The sequence below is a fragment of the Notamacropus eugenii genome, chromosome 4 (assembly GCF_028372415.1).
Source record: "Notamacropus eugenii isolate mMacEug1 chromosome 4, mMacEug1.pri_v2, whole genome shotgun sequence".
NCBI classification, from domain to species: Eukaryota; Metazoa; Chordata; class Mammalia; order Diprotodontia; family Macropodidae; genus Notamacropus; species Notamacropus eugenii.
The window spans coordinates 4,176,205-4,202,748 of NC_092875.1; the positions used below are offsets into that span (position 1 = coordinate 4,176,205).

General features: G+C 38.7%; 1 protein-coding gene across 1 annotated transcript in view; it reads right to left on the bottom strand.

Moving 5' to 3' along the window:
* Window positions 1-25,531, bottom strand: part of LOC140498849 (vomeronasal type-2 receptor 26-like) — a 46,646-nt gene extending 21,115 nt beyond the window's left edge. The window contains exons 1-2 of the mRNA XM_072599637.1: window positions 25,320-25,531; window positions 22,457-22,748 (exon numbers count right to left, since the gene is read on the bottom strand). Coding sequence (XP_072455738.1) covers window positions 22,457-22,748; window positions 25,320-25,513 — 486 coding nt within the window. The 5' untranslated portion in view covers window positions 25,514-25,531. The remainder of the gene's footprint in view (window positions 1-22,456; window positions 22,749-25,319) is intronic.
* Window positions 25,532-26,544: the final 1,013 nt, after the last annotated feature.

Sequence of the window (26,544 nt, forward strand, 5' to 3'; positions counted from 1 at the left end):
TAAAGTATATGACACATACTGGACAAGAAATATATATAGATTTTTGTATCAAGTAAGGAGAATTCAAATTAATTAGAGCAAGATATGTAGGAAAAGTTAAGCAGTTTCTCCTGCAATTTTCCTAATTGAACTTAGAGAAATCGTGACTGAATTGACAATATTTTATCTAAATTAACTCTCTAAAGTAGAATGAGAAGAAATCATTTGCATCTTAGCATCCATTGTATTGCCAAATAGGCTTAAAGATGCCAGTCATTGCAGAAAGGATTTTATAAATGAATTGTAGATAAAAACAAACTCTCACCATCATCCTAGTTTGTTATAAGAAAGATTGCAAATTTCAGGATAAATTCATTGTCATGGAAAAAATAATAATTTACCCAAACTTCAAAATTTGAATCTTCTTTTTTCCTGAGGGAGCTAAGAAAACTTTTATTAAAAAGAAAAATTCTTTAATTCTTTTGTTGTTTTGGTTCATGTGAGAATATATCAACTCCCCTACCCAAAGATATTGGATGTGTTGCAACTTTGGTAATAGTTCATATGGAAGGATTGATTTTCAGTCTAACATGTCTTTGTATATGTGTCTGTGTCTGGGTGTATGTGATGTACACCCACATATACATATATATGTATGTATGTATATATATTTATACGTGCATGTATACATCCATATGTGCGTATATGTATACATAAATATTGATTTTAAGTTTTCAACATCCACTTCCATAAGATTTTGAGTTTTAAATTTTCTCCCCCTTTTTCCCCTCCCTCTTCCCCAAGATGGTATGAATTCTGATATAAGATTTACTTATTCATTCAAATTAAACATAGTTACCCATTAGTCATGTTGTAAAGAAAAATTAGAGCCAATGGGAGGAATCACAAGTAAGAAGGAACAAAACAACAACAATAACAAAGGAGAGAAAAATAGTCTTCTTCCATCTACATTCAGACTCCAAAGTTCTTTCTCTTAATATGGATAGAATTTTCTGTCTTGAGTGTTTTGGAGTTGTCTTAGACCCTTACATTGCTGAGAAGAGCTGAGTCAATCAAAGTGAGCCATCACACATGGTGGCTGTTACTGTGTACAATATTCTCCTGGTTCTGCTAACCTCACTCAGCATCAGTTCATATAAGTCTTTCCAGGTTTTATTGTAGTCTGCCTGTTCATCATTTCATATACAACAATACTATACCATTACATTCGTAAACCAAATTTGTTCAGCCATTCTCCAACTGATGGTCATTCTCTAAATTTCCAATTCCTTGCCACCACAAATAAAAAAAACTGGTATACATATTTTTATACAGGTGAGTTCCTTTCCAATTTTTATGTTCTCTTTGGCATACAGAACTTGAAATGGTATTGATGGGTATGAATATTTTCATAGCCCTTTGGGCATACTTCCAAACTGCTCTCCAGAATCATTGCATTAGTCCACATCTCCACCAACAATTCATTACTGGTCCAATTTTCTCACATGTTCTCCAACATTTATCATTTTCCTGTGTTGTCTTGCTAGTCAATTTGATATGGGTGATATGGCACATCGGAATTGGTTTGATTTGCATTTTTCTAATCAATAGCGATTTAGGGTATATTTCCATATGACTATGTATAACTGTAATTTCTTAATCTTAAAACTGTCCGATCATATCCTTTGACCATTTCTCAATTAGAAATGACTTGTATTCTTAGAAATTTGACTAATTTCTCTATTTTAGAAATGAGGTCTTTATCAGAGACACTGGCTATAAAAAGTGTTTCCCAACTTTCTGTTTCCCTTCTAATATTGTTTGTATTTCTTTTGTTAATGCAAAAAAAACCCCTCTTAATTTATTATGGTAAAAATAATTCATATTGCATATCATAATGTTATCTGTCTCTTGCTTGGTCATGAATTCTTCCCTTCAAAAATTTGACAGGTGAACTATTCCTTGTTTTCCTAATTTGCTTATGTTATCAAACTTCATGTCTAAATCATGTACCTATTTTGATTTTATCTTGTTATATGGTGTAAGATGTTGCTCAATGCCTAGTTTCTGCATTAATATTTTCCAATTTTCCCAGCATTTTCTGTCAGATGGTGAGTTCTGGAATGGAATCTTTGGGTTTGTCAAACAGTACACTTTAGTTATTGACTACTGTGTCTTGCGTACCTAAGCTATTCCATAGATCCACTACTCTCTTAGCCAGTCCAAAGTACTGTTAATGATCACTGCTTTATAAAACAATTTAAGATCTGGTATAGATGGCCACCTTCCTTTTCACTTTTTCTAATTAATTCTCTTGATATTTTGGACCTTTCATTCTTCCAGATGATTATTGTTATTATTTTTTCTAATACTACAAAATATTTTTGGAAAAAAATTAGTTAGTTTGATTGGTACTGCACTGAACCAGTAAATTACTTTCTGTAGAATTGTCTTTTTTATTTCATTAATTGGGCCTACCCATGACCACCTGATAGTGTTCCATCTGACTTCATTTATGTGAAAATATTTTGCAATTGTCTTCATATGGTTCCTGAATTTGTTTTGGCAGGTAGCTTGCCAAACATTTTAAAATATTCAGTAACTTTAAATGGAGTTTCTCTTTCTGTCTCTTGTGGTTAGGCTTTGTTAGTAATATATAGAAATGCTGATGGTTTTATATCCTGAGAATTTGCTAAAGTTGTTTATTATTTCAAGTAGTTTTTTACTTGATTCACTAGCATTCTCTAAGCATACCATCAGGTCATCTGCAAAGAGTGATAGATTTCTTTCTTCTAAACTATTCTAATTCTTTTAATTCCTTTTTTTCTCTTATTGCTACAGGTAACATAAAATATTGAATAAGTGGCAATAATAAACATCCCTTTTTTGCCCCCATTCTTGCTAGAAATGTTTCTAATTGATCCTCATTACATAAAATACTTGCTGAAGGTTTTAGGTATATATGCTACTGATGATTTTAAGGAAAACTCCATTGATTCCTATATTCTCTGGCATTTTTAACAGGAATAGGTGCTGCATTAAAAAAAAAAAAACTTATTCTGGATCTATTGAGAAAATGCTGATAGTTTTCCTAATATTGAACCAACCCTGAATCCTGGTATAAATCCTACCTGGTCATAGCAGATTATCCTCAATAAGTTGCTGAAATCTCTTTGCTAATATTTTATTTAATTGTTTGCCTCTGTATTATTTAGAGAAATTGGTGTGTGATTTTCTTTCTCTGTTTAGGGTCTTCCATGGTTAGGTATTAGCACCATATTTTTAACATATGTGCCCACCTTTTGAGACAGTGTCCAAAATACTCTCTATACATTCTACTTGTCTATAATTGTTTGCCAGACCTATTACATGATGAAATCAGTGAGAGGAGGGCTTATTTCTCCAAACATTCTTTGAAAGAGGAATCGAGGAAGATGTTGGAATAGGTCAGAAGAATTTAACCTCTCCATATTTCCTCCACAAACAAGGCAAGATAGTGCCTCAGGGTCAACACAGAATGGCAAAAATAAGAATTCAGAAATAACAGTGGTCCTTCTGAGGTGGTAGGAGAGGATCTGAAGAAAAATTTCAGGATGGAAGTTCAGTGCTAATGACATGTGCACACCTCCAGGATAGTCCCCCTGAAATAACAAGATGGAAGCCCTGGGGGCCACTGGTTTGTCAGGTAGCCTTAACCTCAGTCACATTAATTTTCATGTTCCAGACAGTGTAAGGAATCAGGAGTCTGATCAAGGGCGGATTCAGGGAGCCTCTGTTGATAAGGTACTCTAGGCCCTGCTACTCTGCCCAGAAGAAGTCCTGAGTGAGAAAAAACTAACACATGCCCTTTGAGTGCAGAAGTAGTGGGGCATGGAGCAGGGACAGTGCAGACTGTGAGCACTTGCAGAGGAGCTGAGTAATTTTTCTCAGTTCCATGTCAGAGGAGAGAATTAAAGATGAAAGCAACAGGAAAGTTATAAGGGAGCAAGAACCTTTCCAAAATAATGATCTGGGGAATGCTAGCTGTAGCTTGGAAGGGGTAAGGAGTACAGAAATTGGACCCAGGACAAAACAAAAAATTACAATAAGAAGGATCTGAGACCAGAGGCACCATTCTCCATACACCAGGATGACTAAGGATTGTAATAATAAGCTTTCGCAATTACATATATATATATATACACACACGTATATATGTAAAATGTTTACATACACACATATATGTACATATGTACATACATGTACATATATGTATAAGTACATATACACATATGGTTGGTTGTTGTCCTTCATCTTTCAAAGAGGACCAAAATGACATCACCATGATAAAGTGAAATTTTAATGTGTCCATCTGTGGCTGATCAGACTAATATGAGCTCAGAATGCTCTGCCACACATTGGGCACAGGTAGTCCATGTGAATATTTGGGGTGGATATCCCAAATTTGAGCATCCTGAGTTTACTTTTTGCTATCTCAATTCTACTTTGTTCAAAGAACATAGCACCCTTTCTGATGTGGGCACGACATGCTGAACAGTCCTGTGCCAGTGTCTCACATGTTGCACAGTCAAATCCAAAGTTCTTGAGAGAGACCTTGGGAATTTCCTTGTATCGTTTCTTCTGGCCACCATGTGATCGCCTCCCCCATGCGAGTTCTCCATAAAATGTATGTGTTCGTCCTTCATTGCCAAAGAAGACCATGGCATTTGAGAAATAATGACATGACTTGCACTTGACTTTGTTTTGAGTGAAGGAGGGCTGTGCAGGTTACCAGCCTCACTTCTCCTCCAGAGCCATCTGAATCCAGTGACCAGATATTCATCAGGATGACTGGAGATGACTCAGGATGAGGCAATTGAGGTTAAGTGACGCCCTAGGCTGCACAGGTAGTGAGTGTCAAGTGTCTAATGTGAGTCCTTCTGATTCCTGCACTGGTGCTCTATCCACTGCACCACCTAGCTGCCCCTCCCCATAACATAGTCTTTTTGGCAAGAGTAAATTTTGCATTCAAACAATGTGGTCAACCCATAGGAGCTGCGCTCTCTGAAGCACAGTTTGAATACTTGGCATATCAGCTATAGCAAGGACTTCAGTGGCTGATACCTTATCATGCCAGGTGATCCTCAGAATGTTCCTAAGATAGTTCAAATGGAAGGGATTCAGTTTCCTGGAATGGCACTGGTAGACCGGCCATGTTTCAAAAGCATATAGCAATGAGGTCAGCACAATGGCTCTGTAGACCTGAAGGTTTGGTAGTCAGTCTCATACCTCTTCTCTCTCAAACTTTTCTTCAGAGCCTCCCAAGCACTGAGCTAGCTCTGGCAATGCATGCATCAACCTCATTGTCAATATGTACATCGCTGGAAAGTACACTACCAAGGTAAGTGAACTTATTCACAACATTCAAAACTTCTCCATTTGTTTTAACAAATGGCTTCATGCATAGATGATGTGGTGGTGGCTGATGGGGCACCTATGTTTTCTTGATGCTAATTATGAGGCCAATATTAGCACAGGTAGCAGAGAATTGATCCATACTTTGTTGCATCTCAGCTTCAGAGGTTGCATTGAGTGCACAATCATCTGCAAATAGAAAATCATGCACCACCACTCCCTCCACTTTGGTTTTGGCTTGTAGTCTTTTCAAATTGAAGAACTTGCCATCAGCATGGTAGTTGACCTTGAGGACGTGTTCATCCTCATTGAAAGAATTTGGCAACATGGCTGAAAACATCATGCTAAAAGGCATAGGAAGAAGCATACACACCTGTTTCACCTCCTTGGTGACTGGGAAGGCATGAGAGCATTGTCCATTATCCAGAACCCAGGCAAACATGCCATCATGAAATTGATGTACAATATTGATGAACTTCTCCAGGCAACCAAATTTTGATACAATTTTCCATTAACTCTCATGACTAACAGTGTCAAAGACCTTGGTCTTATCTACAAGCATTGTGTGCAGACCTCTGTTGTGCTCCTGACATTTTTCCTGGTGTTGTCAGGCAGCAAACACCATATCGACTGTTCCTCAGCCCTTTCTGAAGCTACACTGGCTCTCAGATATATGCCCATCTTCCAGGTGAAGGATCAGTCTATTAAGGAGGACTCTAGAAAGAACTTTGTCAACAATGACTAAGAGAGAGATATCCCTGTGATCGTCACAGGAGAATATTTTCCCTTCACCCTTATAAAGATGGACAATGGAGGCATCCTTGAACTCCTGGGGGATAATCACTTCTTGCCATATAACCTGGAAAATTTCAGTCTGCTTTTATATGAGCCATAGTCCCCCTACCTTGTAAATCTCAGCTGGAATGGAATCAGCATCAGGTGCTTTGCCACATGAAAGGAGCCTAATGGTCCTCAAAACCTCTTCTTCAGTTGGAAGTTCAGCTAAGGAGGGATTGCTTTCAACCTCAGGTAAATGGTCAATGGCCTCAGTATTGATTGATGATGGTCTGTTGAGAACATTATGGAAGTATTCAGACCATTTCTCTAGGATCATGTTCTTATCACTAATCAATGTGGCTCCATCAGCACTTAGTAGTTTTAATGCACCATAGGTTCTTATTCCATAAATAGCTTTCAGTGAATCATAAAAGTGCTTTGGATTGTTACTATCAGTATAAAACTGAATTTCATCTGCCTTCTTACTGAGCCAAGAATCCTGCATCTCTCTAAGCTTTGTTTATACTTTGCTTTTGATGGAGTTAAATGCTGCCTTCTTATAGGTGGATGAACTGTCCTGTTGGTAAATACTGTGGAGTCCTTGTTTTTCATTTAGCAGCTTCTGAATTTCCCCATCATTTTCATCAAACTAGCCTCGGTGCTTGTGAGTGTTCTGATCCAGATGAGCAAATGCAGTGCTATACAGGAAATCTCTGAAAGCTGCACACTCCTTTTCTGCTCCACTATGGCTAATTGTCTGTTGACTCAACTTTTCCTCCAAGTCAGCAACAAACTGTTCAAGCTCAGAGAAGAGTTCTAATTTGTTGATATTAATTCTTCTGGTAGTCATTTTGCCTCAGGGGCAGCGCTTTTGAAGAATGCTAATATTGAGCTTGGAAAGGATAAGTCTATGATCAATCCAGCACTCTGCACCACACATTGCCTTTGTCTCTCTCGTATCTTGTCTGTCTCTTCTCCTTACAATTGCATAGTCTATTAGATGCCAATGTTTGCTGCGAGGGTGTATCCATGAAGTTTTATTGTGTTTAGGTAAACGGAAGACTGTGTTGGTGATGAAAAGGTCATGCGATGCACAAATGTTTAGCAGTAAATGATCACTGCTGTTGCTGTTTCTGACTCCATTCCTCTCTAGAACTCCCTGCCAAATCTGGTAGTCTGAGCCTATTCTAGCATTAAAGTTTCCCACCACTATAAGCTTCTCCTCTTTTTGGACATTGATGATAAGGGTCTCCAGATCTTCATAAATTTTTTATGACTGACTTCATCAGGGTTTATCATGGTGGGAGCATAGGCACTGATGATGGTGGCATGACGTTTCCCTGGGAGTGGTCAACTGCATTGTCATGAGCCTGTCTTTTGGGCAGGCATACCAGGTTGCTGATTAGATTAATTTTGATTGCAAAACCTGTGCCAATTTCACGGCACTCCCCTTCACTGCACTTCCTCCAGAAAAAGTTGTATTCAGCTCCAACTTCAGTAAGCTGGCCTTCATTTGTCAACCTTGTTTCACTCAGGGCTACTGTTTGGATGCAATACCTGTTGAATTGTCTTGCAACAAGAGCAGTTCTTCTTTCAGGTCTACTGGATTTTGTGTTGTCTTAGTGTGTACATGTTCTATGTGCCGATGATGAGTGGAATCATGCCAGCTTTGGATAAGCAGTGTTTAGGGCACCTTTTCTATCCCCCTACCTCACACCAGGAGGTGAGCAGTGCGATCCTTAAAAGGCTGCTCAGACACCCAGGCAGTTGCCAAGTCCCACTGCCGCTTCCAGTGAGAAAGACCCTATGACCTGGGCTTCCTGTGTACAGGGTTGTGACTACAGTTCCCAGTGTATCTGCACCTGCTGCTGCACCACTTGCCTGTCACCACAGGACTTTGAGGCATAATGGTGAAATGATTTGGTTGATGTCTTTTGATTCATGCATAAACTGGATTTAAGTGAGATAGGGTTGCACAAAGTTGTCAGCCTCACTCTCTCCACCAGAGTCACTGGACAGTGGCAGGACAGAGTCAAGACTGCTGGTGATTGCTCAGGATGCAGGTGGTGACCTTGGCATCTTCGGTGTCTAACCAAGCTCTAAGCGCTCCACGTTGCCTGATTCATCTGCCTTCATGGTCATTGGAATAAATTGTTCTCATCTTCTCGTTCCACCTGAGGAAGTTTCTACATGCTTGGAGAAGACACCCCCCTAATTCAATAATGGATTTGAAAACCCTTAGTTACTCTCACCCTGGTTTAGCCCATCTACCAAAATGGTTTACCGGGGTGTGACTGCTGCGCATGCTGCAGCTTCTTGAACCCACAGGTGAGTATTTAATGTAATGGGTGGACACCAAAGGTGGAAAGAGACCTGAAGAGGGCTTGACAGCCATTACACCAAAGGCCCTGGTCCTCCCTGAGTACACTCTACACATAATATTTATGTGTATATATATATATATATATGTGTGTGTGTGTGTGTGTGTGTGTGTGTGTGTGTGAGTGTGTGTGTGTGTGTGAGTGTGTGTATGTGTATGTATGTATATATATATATTTATATGTGTGTCTGTGTCTGTGTGTGCATGTGATGAAATGATGCTCTATTTAAAGAATCCTAGATAATGAAGTAAAAAAATTATTTGAAATAAGAAGAAAACTTTGGCAAGTTGTAGTATATAAAATAAACCCACATAAATCGTTTGCATTTCTCTATATTGCTGACAATTACAATAGGAAGAGATAGAAAGAGAAATTACATTTAAACTTATGGTAGACATTATAAAATATTTGGGAGTCATTATTTTAGTGTGTATTTTATAGAAATTAAAAAATATTTTAATCTACCTGTCAAAACAAACTCAGTGCATATATGAAAAAAATTCCAAAGTGCTCTTCACTCAAATAAAGTCAGATCTAAGTAACTGGAAAAACTTGAGTTGCTTATGGGTAGGCCAAGCTAATATAATAAAATAGACAATTCTATCTAAATTAATTTACTTATTTAGTGCCATGCCAACCTAAATACCAGAAAATTATTTTCCAGACTTGAAAAAAACAATATCAAAATTCATCTGAAAGAACAAAAAATCCAGTATATCAAAACAATTAATGAAAAGAAAGGCTGGGGAAAATGTTCTAGTCATGATGTCCTAGTCATAGATGACTTCATGAGACATCAAGAATCAGTCAATCAAAATCTAAAGAATGAAAAGATAGAAAAAAATATTAAATACCTAATTGGAAAAACAACTGACCTGAAAAAGAGATCCAGGAAAGAAAATTTAAGAATTATTGGCCTACTAGATAACCATGATGAAAAAAAGAGTCTGGACAATATCTTCCAAGAAATCATCAAGGAAAACTGCCCAGAAGTCCTAGACCCAGAGGGCAAAATAGTCGTCAAAAGAATCCACTGTTTACCTCCTGAAAGAGATCCCAAATTAAAAGTACTAAGAAATATTGTTGGAGGCGGAGCCAAGATGGCGAAGTAGAAAGACGCACATACACATAGCTCCGAACCCACAAACCACAGAACGGCTAGAGGGGACCAAGCCAGGGCAAATTCTGCACCCAGAGACCACGGAATATTGGAGCGAGGGAGATTTCTGTTCTGGAGAGACCTGCAAACCTCTCGCGGGGGGTCCTTCGCGCCGTGGACTGGGCGCTGGGACGGGGAGCAGAGGGCAGACCTGCCGCGGCCACGACACCATGAGGAAAAGATCCGAGAGGGCTGCGAGACGGGATCTCCAGCGGCCACGCGGGTCCCCCCACCCACAGAGGGACCTGCAAACCTCTCGCAAAAGGTCCGTCGTGCTGCAGACGCGGAGCCCAGCATGGACCTGCGGCGGCGGCGGCCGCGGCTCCAAGAGGTACAGATCCGAGAAGGCTCCAGAGACGGGATCTCCAGCGGCCGCACAAGCCCCCCCACCAACAGGTGACTGATGGGGGTAGGTGAGAGAGTCTCTTTGGCGGGTTGAGAGGGGAGTGGGGTGCCCCCATGGCTAGGGCCCCCCCAGGAGATAGAAGCTGAGAGGTGGCTACAGACAGGGGCTCCCCAAACGGGCGGGAGCCTGGATCCATTGTGGAAGGTCTGTGCATAAACCCCCTGAGGGAACTGAGCCAGAGAGGCGGCCCTGCCCCTGACCACCTGAACTTAATTCTCACACTGAATAGCAGCCCTGCCCCCGCCAAAAACCCTAAGGTGGGAAGCAGCATTTGAATCTCAGTCCCCAAACGCTGGCTGGGAGGACCAGGAGGCGAGGTGGGTATGAGGAGAACATTCAGAGGTCAGGTCACTGGTTGGGGAGAATGCCCAGAAAAGGGAAAAGAAATAAAACTATTGAAGGGTATTTTCTTGGAGAAAAGACACTTCCTCCCTTCCTTTCTGATGGGGAGGAACAATGCTTGCCATCAGGCAAAGACACAGAAATCGAGGATTCTGTGTCCCAGCCCACCCAATGGGCTCGGGCCATGGAAGAGCTCAAGAGGAATTTTGAAAATCAAGTTAGAGAGGTGGAGGAAAGACTGGGAAGGGAAATGAGAGGCATGAGGGAGAAGCATGAAAAGCAGATCAGCTCCCTGCTAAAGGAGAACCAAAAAAATCTTGAAGAAATTGGCACCTTGAGAACTAGCCTAACTCAGTTGGCAAGGGAGGTGCAAGGGGCCAATGAGGAGAAGAATGCTTTCAAAAGCAGAATTAACCAAATGGAAAAGGAGATTCAAAAGCTCACTGAAGAAAATAGATCTTTCAAAACTGGAATGGTACAGATGGACGCTAAGGACTTTATGAGAAAGACAGATATCTCAGAACATACCACGCAGATTCGAAAAATGGAAGATAATGTGAAATATCTTATTGGAAAAACAACTGACCTGGAAAATAGAATCAGGAGAGACAATGTAAAAATTCTGGGACTACCTGAAAACCATGATCAAAAGAAGAGCCTAGACATCATCTTCCATGAAATTATCAAGGAAAACTGCCCTGAGATTCTAGAACCAGAAGGCAAAATAAATATTCAAGGAATCCGCAGAACACCGCATGAAAGAGATCCAAAAAGAGAAACTCCTAGGAGCATTGTGGCCAAATTCCAGAATTCCCAGGTGAAAGAGAAAATATTGCAAGCAGCTAGAAAGAAACAATTCAAGTATTGTGGAAATACAATCAGGATAGCACAAGATCTGGCACCCTCTACATTGAGGGATATAAGGGAATGGAATAGGATATTCCAGAAGTCAAAGGAACTAGGACTGAAGCCAAGAATCACCTACCCAGCAAAACTGAGTATAATACTTCAGGAGAAAAATTGGTCTTTCAATGAAATAGAGGACTTTCAAATTTTCCTGATGAAAAGACCAGAGCTGGAAAGAAAATTTAACTTTCTAACACAAGAATGAAGAGAACCATGAAAAGGTGAACAGCAAAGAGAAGTCATAAGGGACTTACTAAAGTTGAACTGTTTACGTTCCTACATGGAAAGACAATATTTGTAACTCTTGAAACATTTCAGTATCTGGGTATTGGGTGGGAGTACACACACACACACACACACACACATGCACACACGCACACATACATAGAGACAGAGTGCACAGAGTGAATTGAAGAGGATGGGATCATATCTTAAAAAAAATGAAATCAAGCAGTGAGAGAGAAATATTGGGAGGAGAAAGGGAGAAGTTATATGGGGCAAATTATCTCTCATAAAAGAGGCAAGCAAAAGACTTATTAGTGGTTGGGTAAAGAGGGGAGGCAAGAGAAAAACATGAGGTCTACTGTCATCACATTCCACTAAAGGAAAGAATATAATGCACACTCATTTTGATAGGAAAACCTATCTCATAATACAGGAGAGTGAGGGACAGGGGCACAAGCAGGGTAGGGGGGAGGATAGAGGGGAGGGCATGGGGAGGAGAATGCAATACGAGGTCGACACTCATGGGGAGGGAAAGGACCATAAGAAAATAGAAGTAATGGGGGACAGGATAGGATGGAGGGAAATATAGTTAGTCCTATACAACACAACTAGTATGGAAATCATTTGCAAAACTAAACAGATATGTCCTATATTGAATTTCCTGTCTTCCAAGGGGAAGGGGTGGAGAGGGAGGGAGCTAAAGAAGTTGGAACTCAAAGTGTTAGGACAAAATGTAATGTTCTTACCACTGGGTAACAAGAAATGCAGGTTAAGGGGCCAAGAAAGCTATCTGGCCCTACAGGACAAAAGAGAAGACGGAGACAAGGGCAGGGAGGGAGGATAGAGGAGAGAGCAGATAGGTCACAGGGGCAATTAGAAAGCTTGGGTCTGGGGGAGGGGGATAAAAGGGGAGAAAATTTGTAACCCAAAATTGTGTGAAAATAAATGTTAAAAGTTAAATAAAAAAAATAAAATAAAAAAAAAGAAATATTGTTGTCAAATTGCAGAACTATCAAGTGAAGGAGAAAATATTACAGGCAGTCAGAAGGAAACCATTCAAATATCGAGGAGCTACAGTCAGGATCACACAGGACCTTTCAGTTTTTATATTAAAAATCAAAGGAAATGGAATACGATATTCTGTAAGGCAAAGGAACTGGGACTACAACCAAGGATCAATTATGCAGCGAAGTTCAGCATAAAATTTCAAGTAAGGAGATGGACATTCAACAAAATAAGGGATTTCCAGACGTTCCTGACAAAAAGGTCAGAATTCAATAGAAAATTCAACCTTCAAATGCAGGCCTCAAGAGAGGCATCAAAAGGTAAACAGGTGAAAAGAAAAACTTGTTACTCAATTTGGGCAAACTTTTTACCTCCCTATAAGGGAAGATGATACTTGCTAACCTGGAGAATTGTACATCTGTTATGAAATACAAAAGGGATGTACATAGATAGAAGGAACTGGTATAAAGTAAAGGATGTGATATCAAAAACGTGATTTAAACAAGCAAAGGGATTGTAACAGGAGATGTGAAAAAGAGGAAGCAGAAAATGGTAAATTACATCACAGGAAGAAGTACAAAATTATATTACAGTGGAGGAAAAGAGGGGAGTGAGATGAGCATTGTTTGACAGGTATGCTCATCTGATTTGATTCAGGGAGGGAACAATAAACCTAATTAAGTATATAAATCTAACTAGTTCTATAGGGAGTAGAAAGGGAAAGGGGAAGAAAGAGGAGGGGAAGCTAAAAGGGTGGGAAGAAGTATCAAGGGTAAAGGGGAGTAAAAGAGAGAGGGGCTGAAAGAAGGAAGGGGAGACTGCTGGAGGTGCTGGTGAAAAGTGAAAACTCTACTGAGTAGGGGAAGGGAGGTGAGAGAACTAAAAGTGCAGATGGTGGGAAAGAGGATAGAGGAAAAGACACAGATTGTAATCATAACTGTGAATGTGAACGGAATGAACTCTCCCATAAAACGGAGACAGATAGCAGAATGGATTAAAATCCATGAACCAACAATATGTTGTTTACAAAAAACATATTTGAAACAAGGGGATACACACAGGGTAAAGGTAAAAGGTTGGAGCAGAACATACTGTGCTTCAGCTGATATAAGAAAAGCAAGGGTAGCAATCCTAATCTTAGGCAAAGCAAAAGTAGAAATAGATCTAATCAGAAGAGATAAGGAAGGAAACTGTATCCTGCTAAAAGGCACCATAGACAATGAAGCAATATCATTGCTAAATATATATGCTCAAAGTGGTATAGCATCCATATTCTTAGAGGAGAGATTGGGGGAGTTGGAGGAAGAAATAGACAGTAGAACTATACGAGTGGGTGACCTCAACCACCCCCTCTCTTACCTTCATAAATCTAACTTTAAAATAGGAAAGAAGTTAAGGAGGTAAATAAAACTCTGGATAAGGCAGATATGATAGATCTCTGGAGAAAACTGAATGGAGAGAGAAAGGAATATACCTTTTTCTGAGCAGTATATGGCACATATACAAAAATTGACCATAAAAACCTCACAATCCAGTGCAGAAAGGCAGAGATACTGAATGCATCCTTCTCAGATCATAATGCAATAAAAATTATATGTAATTAAAGGCCACGGAAAGATAAACCAAAAATTATTTGGTAACTGAATAATCTAATCCTAAAGAAGGAGTGAGTTAAACAACAAATCATAGAAACAATCAACAACTTCATTCAAGAGAATGACAATAGTGAGACAACCCACCAAATCTTATGGGATGCTGTAAAAGCAGTTCTTAAGGGAATTTTTATATCTTTGAATGCCTACATGAATAAAATAGAGAAAGAGGAGATCAATGACTTGTGCATGCAGTTGAAAAAGTTAGAAAAAGAACAAATTGAAAATCCTCAAGTAAATACCAAATTAGAAATACTGAAAACCAAAGGAGAGATTAAATATAAACCAATTTCCCTAATGAATATAGATGCAAAATCTTTAAATAAGATTTTAGCAAAAAGAACACACAATTTATCAGGAGAAAAATACATTATGATCAGTTAGGATTCATACCAGGAATGCAGGGCTGGTTCAGTATTAGGAAAACTATTACCATTATTGATCATATCAAAAACAAAACTAACAGAACCACGACTATCTCAATAGATACAGAAAAACACCTATTCCTATTAAAAACACTGGAGAGCATAGGAATAAAGGAAAATTTCCAGAAAATAATGAGCAGTATTTACCTAAAACTTTCAGCAAGTATTATATTCAATGGAGATAAGCTAGATGAATTTTCAGTAAGATCAGGGGTGAAACAAGGATGTCCATTATCACCACTATTATTCAGTATGATACAAGAAATGGTAGATGTGGTAATTAGAGAAGATAAAGAAATTGAAGGAATTAGAATAGGCAAAGAAGAAACTACATTATCAGTCTTTGCAGATGCTATGATGATATACTTAGAGAATCCCTGAAACTGAAGTAAAAAACTACTTGAAACAATAAGCAACTTTAGCAAAGTTGAAGGTTACAGAATAAACCCACACAAATCTCCTGCATTTCTATATATTAGTGACAAAGCCCAACAGCAAGAGATAGAAAGAGAAATCCCATTTAAAGCTGGGGTAGATGCTACAAAATATTTGTGAGTTTACCTGCCAAAACAAAAGCAGGGACTCTACGAACACAATTACAAGACACTTTTCAAACAAATAAAGTCAGATCTAAGTAAATAGAACAATATCAGTTGCTCATGGGTAGGCTCAGTCAACACAATAAAAATGACAATTCTACCTAAATTCATTTACTTATTTAGTGCCATACCAATAAAACTATCAGATAATTATTTTCTAGAGCTGGAAAAAATAATACCAAAATTTATCTGGAAGAACAAAATTTCAGAATATTAAGGGGATTAATGAAAATAAATGGTAGGGAAAGTGGCCTAGCCCTACGAGATCTCAAATTGTATTTTAAAGCAGCAATAATCAAAACCATTTGGTACTGGCTAAGAAACAGAAGGGTAGAAAAGTGGAATATGCTAGGTCCTTAAGACACAGTAGGCAATGAATACAGCAGTGTACTGTTTGATAAACTCAAGGACCCCAACTTTTGCGGTAAAGACCTCATTTTTAAAATATATAGAAAACTGAGTCAAATGTACAAGTATACGTCATTCCTCTATTGATAAATAGTTAAAGGATATGAACAGGCTGTTTTCAGAGGAAGAAATTAAAGATATCTATAGTCATATGAAAAAATACTCTAAATCACTATTGATTAGAGAGATGCAAATCAAAACAACTCTGAGGTACCACATCACACCTATCAAATTGGCAAACATGACAAAACAGGAAGATGATAAATGTTGAAGAGGATGTTAGAGAGTTGGAACAGTAATTCATTGTTGGGGGAGCTGTGAACTGATCCAAACATTCTGGAAAGGAATTTGAAACTATGTCCAAAGGGCTACAAAAATGTGTGTACTTTTTGACCCAGAAATACTGCTTCTAGGACTGTATCCCTAAGAGATCATAAAAATTGGAACGGATCCCACATGTACAAAAACATTTATAGCAGCACTCTTTGTGGTGGCTAAAATCTGGAAATCAAGGGTATATCTATCAGTTGGGGAATGGCTGAATAAATTATGGTATATGAATGTAATGGAATACTATTGTGCTATAAGAAATGATGAACAGGAAGACTTCAGAGAGGCCTGGAAAGACCTGTGTGAGCTGATGCTTAGTGAAAGGAGCAGCACCAGGAGAACTTTGTGCACAGCAACAACCACAGTGTGCAAGGAATTGTTCTGGTTGACTTAGTATTTCATTGCAATGCAAGGACTTAAAAAATTCACAGTGGACTCTTGAGTCAAAAATGCCTTCCATATCCAGAGTAAGAATTATGGAATTCAATCACTGAATGAAATAGACTATTTCCTTTTGTATTATGTGTTGTTTTGTTTGATGATTTCTCCCATTCATTTTAATTCTTTTATGCAACATGACTAAGGTGAAAATGCATTTAATAGGAATGTATCTGTAGAACCTGTTACAAAATTGTATGCTGTCTCAGGGAAGGATGGGGGAGGGGAAAAATCTAAATTATGTGGTAGTGATTGCAGAACACTGAAAATAAATTTAAAAAAAAGAAATAGAGGGGTAGATCAGTTAAGTAGGTTATGTACACACGACACATTAGTCATTGGTTATAGCAGTCCACTGTTTGATAAATCCAAGAACCCCAGATTCTGGGATAAGAATTCACTGTTTGACCGAAATTGTTGTGAAAAATGGAAAATAATGTAGCAGAAACTGGGCATTGACCAACATCTAACACCACATACGAGAATGAAATGCAAACGGATACCCCACCTTGGTATAAAGGTTGATATTATAAACAAATTAGGGGAACAAGGAATAATTTTTCTGTCATATTTATGGAGAGTGGAGGAATTTCTGACCAAATAAGAGATAGAGAACATTATGAAATACAAAATGTACTATTTTGATTGAATTAAATTGAAAAGTATTTGTACAAACAAAGCCAATGCAACAAAGATTGGGAGGGAAGCAGAAAAATAATTTAAAACATAAGGAATTTTTAAAGCTAGTGTCAATGATAAAGACCTCATTTCCAAAATATACAGAGAACTGAGTCAAATTTACAAGGATAAAAGTCATTACCCAATTGAGAAATGGTCAAAGAATGTGAAAAGGCAATTTGCAGTAGAAAAAATTAAAACTATCTATAGTCATATTAAAATGTTCTATATTACTATTGATCAGAGAGGTGAAAATCAAAACAGCTCTGTAGTACCACACCATACCTATAAGATTGTCTAACATGAAAAAATAGTAGATAAATGCTGGAGAAGATGTAGAAGAGTTGAAAGACTCATTTATTGTTGGAAGAGCTGTGAGCTGATCCAATCATTCTGGAGAGCAATTTGGAACTATGCCCAAAGGGCTATAAAAATCTTCATACTCTTTGACCCAACAACAACACTTCAATATCTGTATCCCAAAGACATCATAAAAATAGGAAAGCAACCCACATGTACAAAAATATTTAGAGTAACTCTTTTGGTGGTGGCCAAGAACTGGAAATCAGGGTAATCCACATCAACTGGGGAATGTTTGAACAAGTTGTGGTATACAAATGTAATGAAATATTATTGTGCCATAAGAAATGATGAAGAGGCAGACTTCAGAAAAACCTGGAAAGACTTATATGAACTGATTCTGAGTGAAATGAGCAGAACGAGGAGAACATTATACACAGTAATAGCCACAGTGTGTGAGGACTTTTTCTGATAGACTTAGCCCTTCATAGCAATGCAAAGACCTAAAACATTTCCAAAGGACTGTTGATGCAAAATGCTATCCACATCCAGAGAAAGAGCTATAGAATCAGAACACTGAGTGAAGCACAGTATTTTCTCTTTTGTTATGTATTTTTCTTCTTATGGTTTCTCCCATTCATTTTATTTCTTCCATACAATATGACTAATGTGAAAATGTGTTTAATGAGAATATATGTGTAGAATCCATATAAGATCACATGCTGTCTTGGGCAGGGAGGGGGAGAAAATTTGAAACATATGGAAGTGATTGTTGAAAACTGAAAACAAGTAAATTAATAAAAATATCTATTGCAGTGCTTTCTATGGTGGGAGAGAATTGGAAATTAAGGGGATACCCATAAAGTTAGAACGGCTGAACAGTTGTGGTAAAACAAACGTAAAGGAATGCTATTGGGCTATAAGAAACGATGAGCATGCAGATTTCAGAGAAACCTCGAAAGGGTTAGATGAACTGATTCAAAGTGAAGTGAGCAGAACCAGGAAAACATTTTGCACAGTATCAGCAATGTTGTGTGATGACCGCCTATGAGTGACTTAGTTATTCTTAGCAACATAGTTATCCAAAACAGTTCCAAAGGACTCATGATGGAAAATGCTATCCACACACAGAGAAAGAACTGAATGTACATACAAGCATACTATTTTTCACTTTTTTTGTGGTTCTGTTCGTTTGCCTTTTTCTTCTTTCACAACATGACTAATATGGAAATATGTTTTACATTATTGCAAATACACAACTTATAATTAATTCCTTACCATCTTAGGGAGGAGCTGGGAAGGGAAGCACAGATTTTTGAATTCAAAGATTTTAAAAAAAGAGTGTTAAAATTTTTCTTTGAGTATAATTGCAAAAAACTTAAATATTATTAAAGTGAAAAAAATGGTGACTACATAACATCATTTTATGGATTTTCTGGGTCAGTGAACAAATTTTAGATACCATAGAAAATGTAATTAAATAATGCAAAAATAAGACATCATTCCAATATTCATAATATGTAGATAAAGCAATCTTTAAAGAAAATTCTATACCTTTGTTATTTCTTCAAAAAAAAAAAGAATGACATAGAGAAAGCAGATTAATGAACTGTGCATTGAGATAGAGATATAGAGATAAACCTATGTGCATATGTGCATTTTGTTGGCCAGTTGTTTCAGTCATATTTGACTTTTATGACCCTATTTGGGGTTTTCTGACAAAGACATTGGAATGGTTTGCCATTTCCTTCTCCAGTTCATTTCACAGATGACAAACTGCAGCAAGAAATGGTGAAGTGGCACGCTCGTCATCACAAGGTAGTGAATATCTAAGGCAAGGTTTGAATTCCAGAAGATGTCTTCCCGACTTTAGCCTCAGAACTCTATTCACTGTACAACCTAACTATGTGTGCATGTGTGTGTGTGTGTGTGTGTGTGTGTGTGTACTCAATTCATTGAAATGCTTTCTATTTTGTAATCTGCTTTTTTATGATTTGTATTCTCTCTCTGTCTGTCTGTCTGACTGCCTGCCTGCCTTCCTGCCTGCCTGCCTGTCTGTCTGTCTGTCTCTCTCTCTCTTTCTCTGTTTCTCCCTCTCTCTCACGCTTATGTTTTCTCTTTTTGCTGAAGAAATAGTTCAGGGGTATATTTTTTCATCTAAGGATGACTTTGGTTACAACTTTCAAATGTTGGCATGTATACTTATTTCTGTCATATATAGGTAGAGCTGAGGATAAGAGAGAGAAATCTCAGCCAATGACCTCATTCCATTAACATGAAGCAAATTACTCAGTTAAAAGGGTTGGCAGGAAGGGGAACCAGGAAAAACTTGAAATAACATATTTTGGAAAGTCACTTTGGTGATCAACTTTGTAAATCAATTGGTGTGTGTGTCTGTGTGTCTGTGTGTGTTTGTGTGTGTTCGTCCTTCATTGCCAAAGAAGACCATGCCATCAGAGAAATTGTGACATGACTTGCACTTGACTTTGTTTTGAGTGAAGAAGGGCTGTGAAGGTCACCAGCCTCACTTCTCTTCCAGGGCCATCTGAATCCAGTGACCAGATATTCATCAGGATGATTGGAAATGACCTAGGATGAGGCAATTGGGGTTAAGTGACTTGTCCAAAGTCACACAGCTAGTGAATGTCAAGTGTCTGATATGAGATTTGAACTCAGGTCCTCTTGACTCCTGCACTGGTGCTCTATCCACTGCACCACTTAGCTGCCCCTAATTGGGTTGTATATAAAAAGGGGAGAGAATACAATCAAAATTGCCTTGCTGCAGTGATGCTCCTGTTGAGATTATGTAGTATTATGTAATTATGTAATGTGCAGGGGTTCCAGACAACGTAATTCATGACTTTTTCCAGCTACTTTCAGAAATGTGAGAATAAGTGTAAAGGCAGTGGATGGTGGGAAGTTACATAAAACCGTTCATATTCCAGTAATATTATTGATGGGGAGTGTGTGACTAAAGAGAACAGTACATAATTTAACTGGTTCATGTTTGGGTCAATATGGGGAAGGGTGGAGGTGTACATTATGCACGGGTAATAACCTTGAAATGAACTGAGACTGGATGAATTTTAGAACATAATAAAAAGGAAGAGCAGGGTTTACAGTTAAAGAGCAGAGGGAGATGTAGAATCACAACAGTGTCACTCAATAATAGAATCTCTAAGTTTATGAACAAAAAAAATGGAACATTTTTGAGGGATGGCACTATGAGTGGTGTGAACCTCTTTGTGTATAGCTGAGAGGAAATGAAGGAATAGGTAACTGGGAATGAGTGTACAGCATTATGTTTGCTGATGTCACCTAGCATAGGAGTTGAGTAGAAAAGAGATACTGAATGGGACAGGTCAGTAGATAACACATATTAGAGTCTTAACTAGAGGTAAATTTGGATTGAATTAAATTTAAAATGAATTTTCAAACTCTCCAAAGAACAGGGTTTGCTCAGTAATGGAAGAAGAAGGAGAGTTTGAAAGTTTCACTGGGGGAAAAGTACCATTCCAACTGCCATAGTTCAACTAAATAAACCAAGGAAAAAGAAAAGGGTCCTGTATGCTTGTAAGTGATTAGAGTAGCTTTTTAAAGTCATATTCAATTTGTTGAACATATGATAATTATCATTCCTTAGTAAATTGCTGTGAGCACACTATTGTGTATAAGTGTAATGAAATGTCAATGCTCAGTAACAAATGATAAAGTAGTTGGAGTCAGAGACACCTGGAAAGATTTGTATCACTAATATCAAGTGAAGTGAATAGGGCTAGGGGAAAAATTCACATAAAACCAACATTGTGAATAAAAAATAATCTGGAAAGCCATAAGACCTCTAATAGTTGACAGTGGTCAACTATGGTTGCAAGGGATGATGGTAAGGTTTTGAAAAGGAATCCATTTTAGACTGTTTCATGCCTACATGCACTTCAATAACTCCTGTGGGATATTTGTGTACTTCTGAAAGTCCCATATATTATCCTTTATTAAGTTGCTTTTTATATTTTACAACTTAAAACTAAGAGCCATTCAGCCTTTCCTTAATATCCGTCAAGCATTCAATGTAGAAATACAAAAAATATTTTCATAACTCTCCCTCTGTATAACTAAGTAGTTTTCTCTGAGTCAGGGGAGAATTTGAGAGTATGTATAGAAAAACTTCAATTTTGCTGTGAGAAGGTTGAATCACATGCTTTCACTGTAGCCTAGAGAAGCTGTTACAGTGATTGATTTTTGAAGTGAAAGTCAAAGTAGACTTTAAGAAGCATAATCACTTCTATGACCTCAGACATTTATATTGTCATGTATTTAATAGTGTGAGGTAGAATGGAAATTTGTATTAGTAAGCTCTTCTTTTGACTAAGTAGGTCATCTCATTAAAGTGTCCTTCCACTGCCCTCTCTAACAATTAAGACATTTTCATCATTGCTGCCCAGAACCCGAACTTTCAACACCAATGCTCATTAATTCCTTTATTGAAAAAAATATATTCTTTGGGAAAACTGATAGTAACATTCAGAGACAAAAATCACAAGAGGATGAAACAGATCATGTGATGTAGTGCTTAGATGAATGAACTAATATTAAAACCATGCAGCTTATAGTCTCAGTTCTCCCATCAATTTTATTTGAGACTTTGAGAAAGCTGTTTCATCCTCCTTATGGTTAGAGACTTTTTCTAGATAGGAGGAAATCAGGCCTACAAAATCTCTAGGATTCCTTCATGTTACTGAAGATAGGGGATATTGACTAAAGGGGGTGCAGTGCTCTAGGGCAGACCCACCCTCTGCCTTGTGCAAGTTTACAGCATTGTACTGAGAATGTCACTGGTATAGGAATTTGCAGACAGGCTAGAACTTCTACCTAAGCAGGTTATGACCATCTCTGAAATGCAAAGTCTCTGAGTTGCTTAGAGTTCTGAGAAGTTATGGGACTTGGCCAGGGTCACAGAGCTTCTATGTGGCAGAGGCAGCTTTTATTAACTTGGACCTCCTGACTCAAGGATCTCATGAAGCCTCAGAAGATGTAAGGTTCAATATTACCCACCTGGGGATACTTGTAGAGCTCCAGTAGGGTCCCCATCTGGACAGATAGAGCTGATGTGGCCCCTCCTATAACAGACACAGACTTGTCCTGCTCCCAGCAGCTGTAGTTAGGGATGAGCTGGCCCTGCCCAGACAGCCACCTCAGGGAGCTTTCCAAGGTCCTCTCATCACTGTGGTAGGTGTTATAGAGGTGGAATCCCAGGGAAATATTGGGCAGCAGGTTAGGGTCCTTGTTGATTTCCTCTACAGCAAACATTAGCGTCAAGGCTTGTTGATAATTTTTGTACAGCCACCTAAAGGAGAGAGAATCAGAAACAATTAAGAAAGTCTGTAAAAAAAAAAGTTAACTTAAGGAAGGAGGAAATTCCAGCCACGTGAAGGTTAAACCTAAGGCTGATAGCTCATATTGAGTGTATTTACATCAGCCTCCTTTGTTGTTTTACTGCTTGTGATTGGAACATTGAGGACTATTTTCTTCGAGTTTCTAGTATGGTTCTGCCTGCCAGAGTCACTCATTCATTCACTCATGTAATCTTTCACTTCGTAATTCATTCATTGACCCACAACCAGGTATGAGCTCCTTTGATCCATGTTCCCAAAGACGGATTCTGCTTGCCCCACATAGTGTCTCAATATAACTCTACTCCTACTTACCCTCCTCAGCCTACTAATACTATCCAAGACAGCAGAAGACTGAAGTGTGCCCCACCTCCTTTCTCACCCTGTACCTTTGTGAGCATCTCCTTGATCCACTATGAAAGAATCTTCCTTCCTATACTTTATCTGTTTCTACTTCCTTTTGATTCTGTCCAGTGCTGTTCAGCTTCCAGACATTCCAGTTCTTGTAGAATTCTCTTCTTAGGATTATGTGTAACTAACAATTTACTATCTGAACCTATTTCCCAAGTTTTCTGAGAGGGAAAATAGAGGACAAGGGATGAAGTGGGAATCTAGTACCTTAGTGCCACTGGCCTCCTTCTTTTTCTTGAAACCATGTCTGTGTCTAAGGGTCTTATCCAGAAAAAAACATCCATTTTATTCAAGAATAAAAGTGGGAGATGATGAATATTGCTGTCTTTCCTAGGTGGTATTCTGGATGTTCCTGACTGTGTTAGGACAGAACATGCCATGTCTATGTTCCCATAACTAATCCAAACATCTTCTGTCCCCAGAATGCTTAGGTTAGAGACAATAGAAGAATGATAGATCCACAAACTTGTAATAAAAGGTAATATGAATAATTGACCTGTGACTCATAAAGAGAGAGTTTGGAATGCTGTGCATGGAGAGGCACCTTCCCAACAGAGGAAGACTTTGTGAAGTTTATCTTAACCATGGAAGGATGGGGATTTTCATGAGTGAAAATGAGGGTGTCCAGAAGAGAGAAATCAGTATACAGGAGCACAGAAACATATTTGAGGCATAGAAAAGATTCCAAATATGTTCCCACAGACTGATAGCAATTGTCTAATGGTATTAGGTTCATGATCTTGAGGGTTCACTCTGTGCAATCATCTCTCCTTACCTTTTTGCTTTTGCAGAAGGGACTGAGAAAAACTAAAAAAAAAAGTAAATCACTATCAGCAATTTAGTCAGCCAGTCCCAAACTCAGAGCCAAACAGACCTCACATTCATGTCAATATGCTCCCAAATATTTACAATCCAGAAATATTTCTCAAGCAACTCTCATCTTTAAGGACTATATTCCAGAAGGTGTCAGGCAAACGCAAGGGAGTCTTCAGGCTTTCTCATTCGCTCTATTGTTAACAGCCAAATTGACTTCCCCTCTATTAACTGACTGTTTTTGGAGACTTTGAAACCTTTTGTCCATTCTTTCTTCATTCACATCTGCTACAATTAGAATAAAGGAGAGAAGAACCCAGCTCTCCTGTACACATGAATAAACACTGTTCTCAAGGCAAAGTCTGGCAAAGGCTACATTGAAACAAAAAAAGGAAATTTGGTTCCCAGTGGCCTTTTTTCCCAGTGCTACACTGAGTATGACAGCATGTTTACCTGCCTCTGAACAACTATCATACACTGAGCTTAGGTGGTGAACAATTACAGAACAGAAAAGAATTGGGAGCATCTTAAAATATTCAAGAAATACAAGCAAACATAAAAATATTTCCTTACTTTAGATGAAATGCAATAAAACATATGGAGCAGGGAAAAGAAAGGCACAAATACAATATAACATGCACAAAGAACCCAAAAGCAATAGAGATGCATAGACACAGAGAGATACAGAGGAGGTCAAAACTGTCATCTTCCAAGTCCCATTCTTCACCTCCCAAAACCATTATTGTAAATTCCTTATCAGGGCTATAGCTTGCAGGTCACTCACAATGAATTTGGGCAGATATCACTGGAAGGAGTGTGTGTGTATGTGTGTGTGTGTGTGTGGTGTGTGTGTGTGTGTGTGTGTGTTTAGCTCTAAATCCAGTGTCTATAGTAAAGATATTCATTGTTTGTATTTGAGGTTTCATTGCTAAATACAGGCTTCTTGTGTTTACTAGCATTGTTCACAAGATGAGAACAGTGAAGGCAAATGTACAACATATCTACACTACCTCCAGATCAGTAATGGAGAAGACAGACACATAGACAGAGAGGTAAACACAGACACAGAAACAAGAAGAGACAGAAAAATCAGACAGGGTGACAGAAGTAATCCTTTCACTCCTTCACTCTAAAAGACAATCAGAAGGATGGGAACTGACCATTAGCAACAAAAGTCATAGAAGAGAGGGTAGAAGAGACCCTCAGATCAGCAGTCATGGACCCACCTTCCTGCCTGCCTCTTCCATAAAGACTTCAGTAATCATCAGCCCTCTCAGAGGCACAGGCAGGCAGGCACTTACTTATAATTTTGACAGTCCCTGTCAGGTTTACTCCCAAAGAATCCTGCTCCTGTGATACTGCTCACTTCAACTGAATACATGGGGACAAAAGTCCCAATAACAAGATCTCCATTTCTGACAAGGCTGGGACTTATTTGGGGGAAGCAGGGTGGTTCCTCTGTTCTGTTCTCAGAGACTGGAAGCTTCAGCAGCATAGACAGGAGCAGGACAGAAAGCAACAGAGAAATATTTCTCTGAACACCAGGCCACATAGTGAATATCAGATAAAGTCTCAAGCCTAGTAGGAGTCAAGGAGCTGCCAGAACTATAGGAAAATCACATATTCCAGGTGTGATGTGCTGCAAAAATTCCTGGAGCTACAGTGTTTTGTTCTGGGGCAGATGGCCAAATCAAGTTCCTCCTCTGCACCTGAGGAAGCACAAAGTGACATTAGCTGAGCCCACATCAAGGACAAGGACAGTAATGTAAGCACAAGAGGGTAATATAAATTTTTCCTGACTCCTAAAATATATTCTGTCTTTCAGCTAACTTGTACTTAGTTGTTCACAGTGGTGTCCACAGAGATATACAGGTCTATGAGGAGTTCTGAGCACGTTCTTGCCTCAGGCATCTCCAGCTGTGTCCCTTCATTCAAGGAAAAATACAAGGAGAAAAACATGTTTTGGAATCTCTGTCCATGTTATCAACAGTGACTACTGGGCAGCAGCCCTCATGGAAGGTTGTGTGTTTCCTTGTGTGACCCAGGGGGCTGCAGAATCCTGGATCTGGCAGATGTTGCTTCAGGTAGAGTTTGATGTGAGCATACAAGATAAAATATTTTCAGAGAAGGTAGCTGGGCTGAGAGTCTTGTGCTTTGATGAACCCCCAAGTCCCTGATCTTCCCATTCTCAGGTTCATAGAATCATAGAGCCTGAGAGAACAGAAATGGAACATTAGAGGTGACTTAGTCCAGCTGGTGCCTGAAAAGAATCACTTTCCAAAATTCCCAACTCTGCTGACCCCCATAACCATTTTCAGTATTTTGTCAGGGGTCTCACAGTCAGTAATGAAGGATTTGAACTCAGGTCTTCCTGACTTTTTGGAGACTGAATTTTAAATCTGGCCTTATCCTTTACATTATTGTTGACTATAGAGAATAGCAAAGATATATTTTCCCTCTCAACATGGTTCTGCTTTGGACCTATTTCCATTTCTGTGTTCTGCAAAGGAGGGGAATTCAGAATTT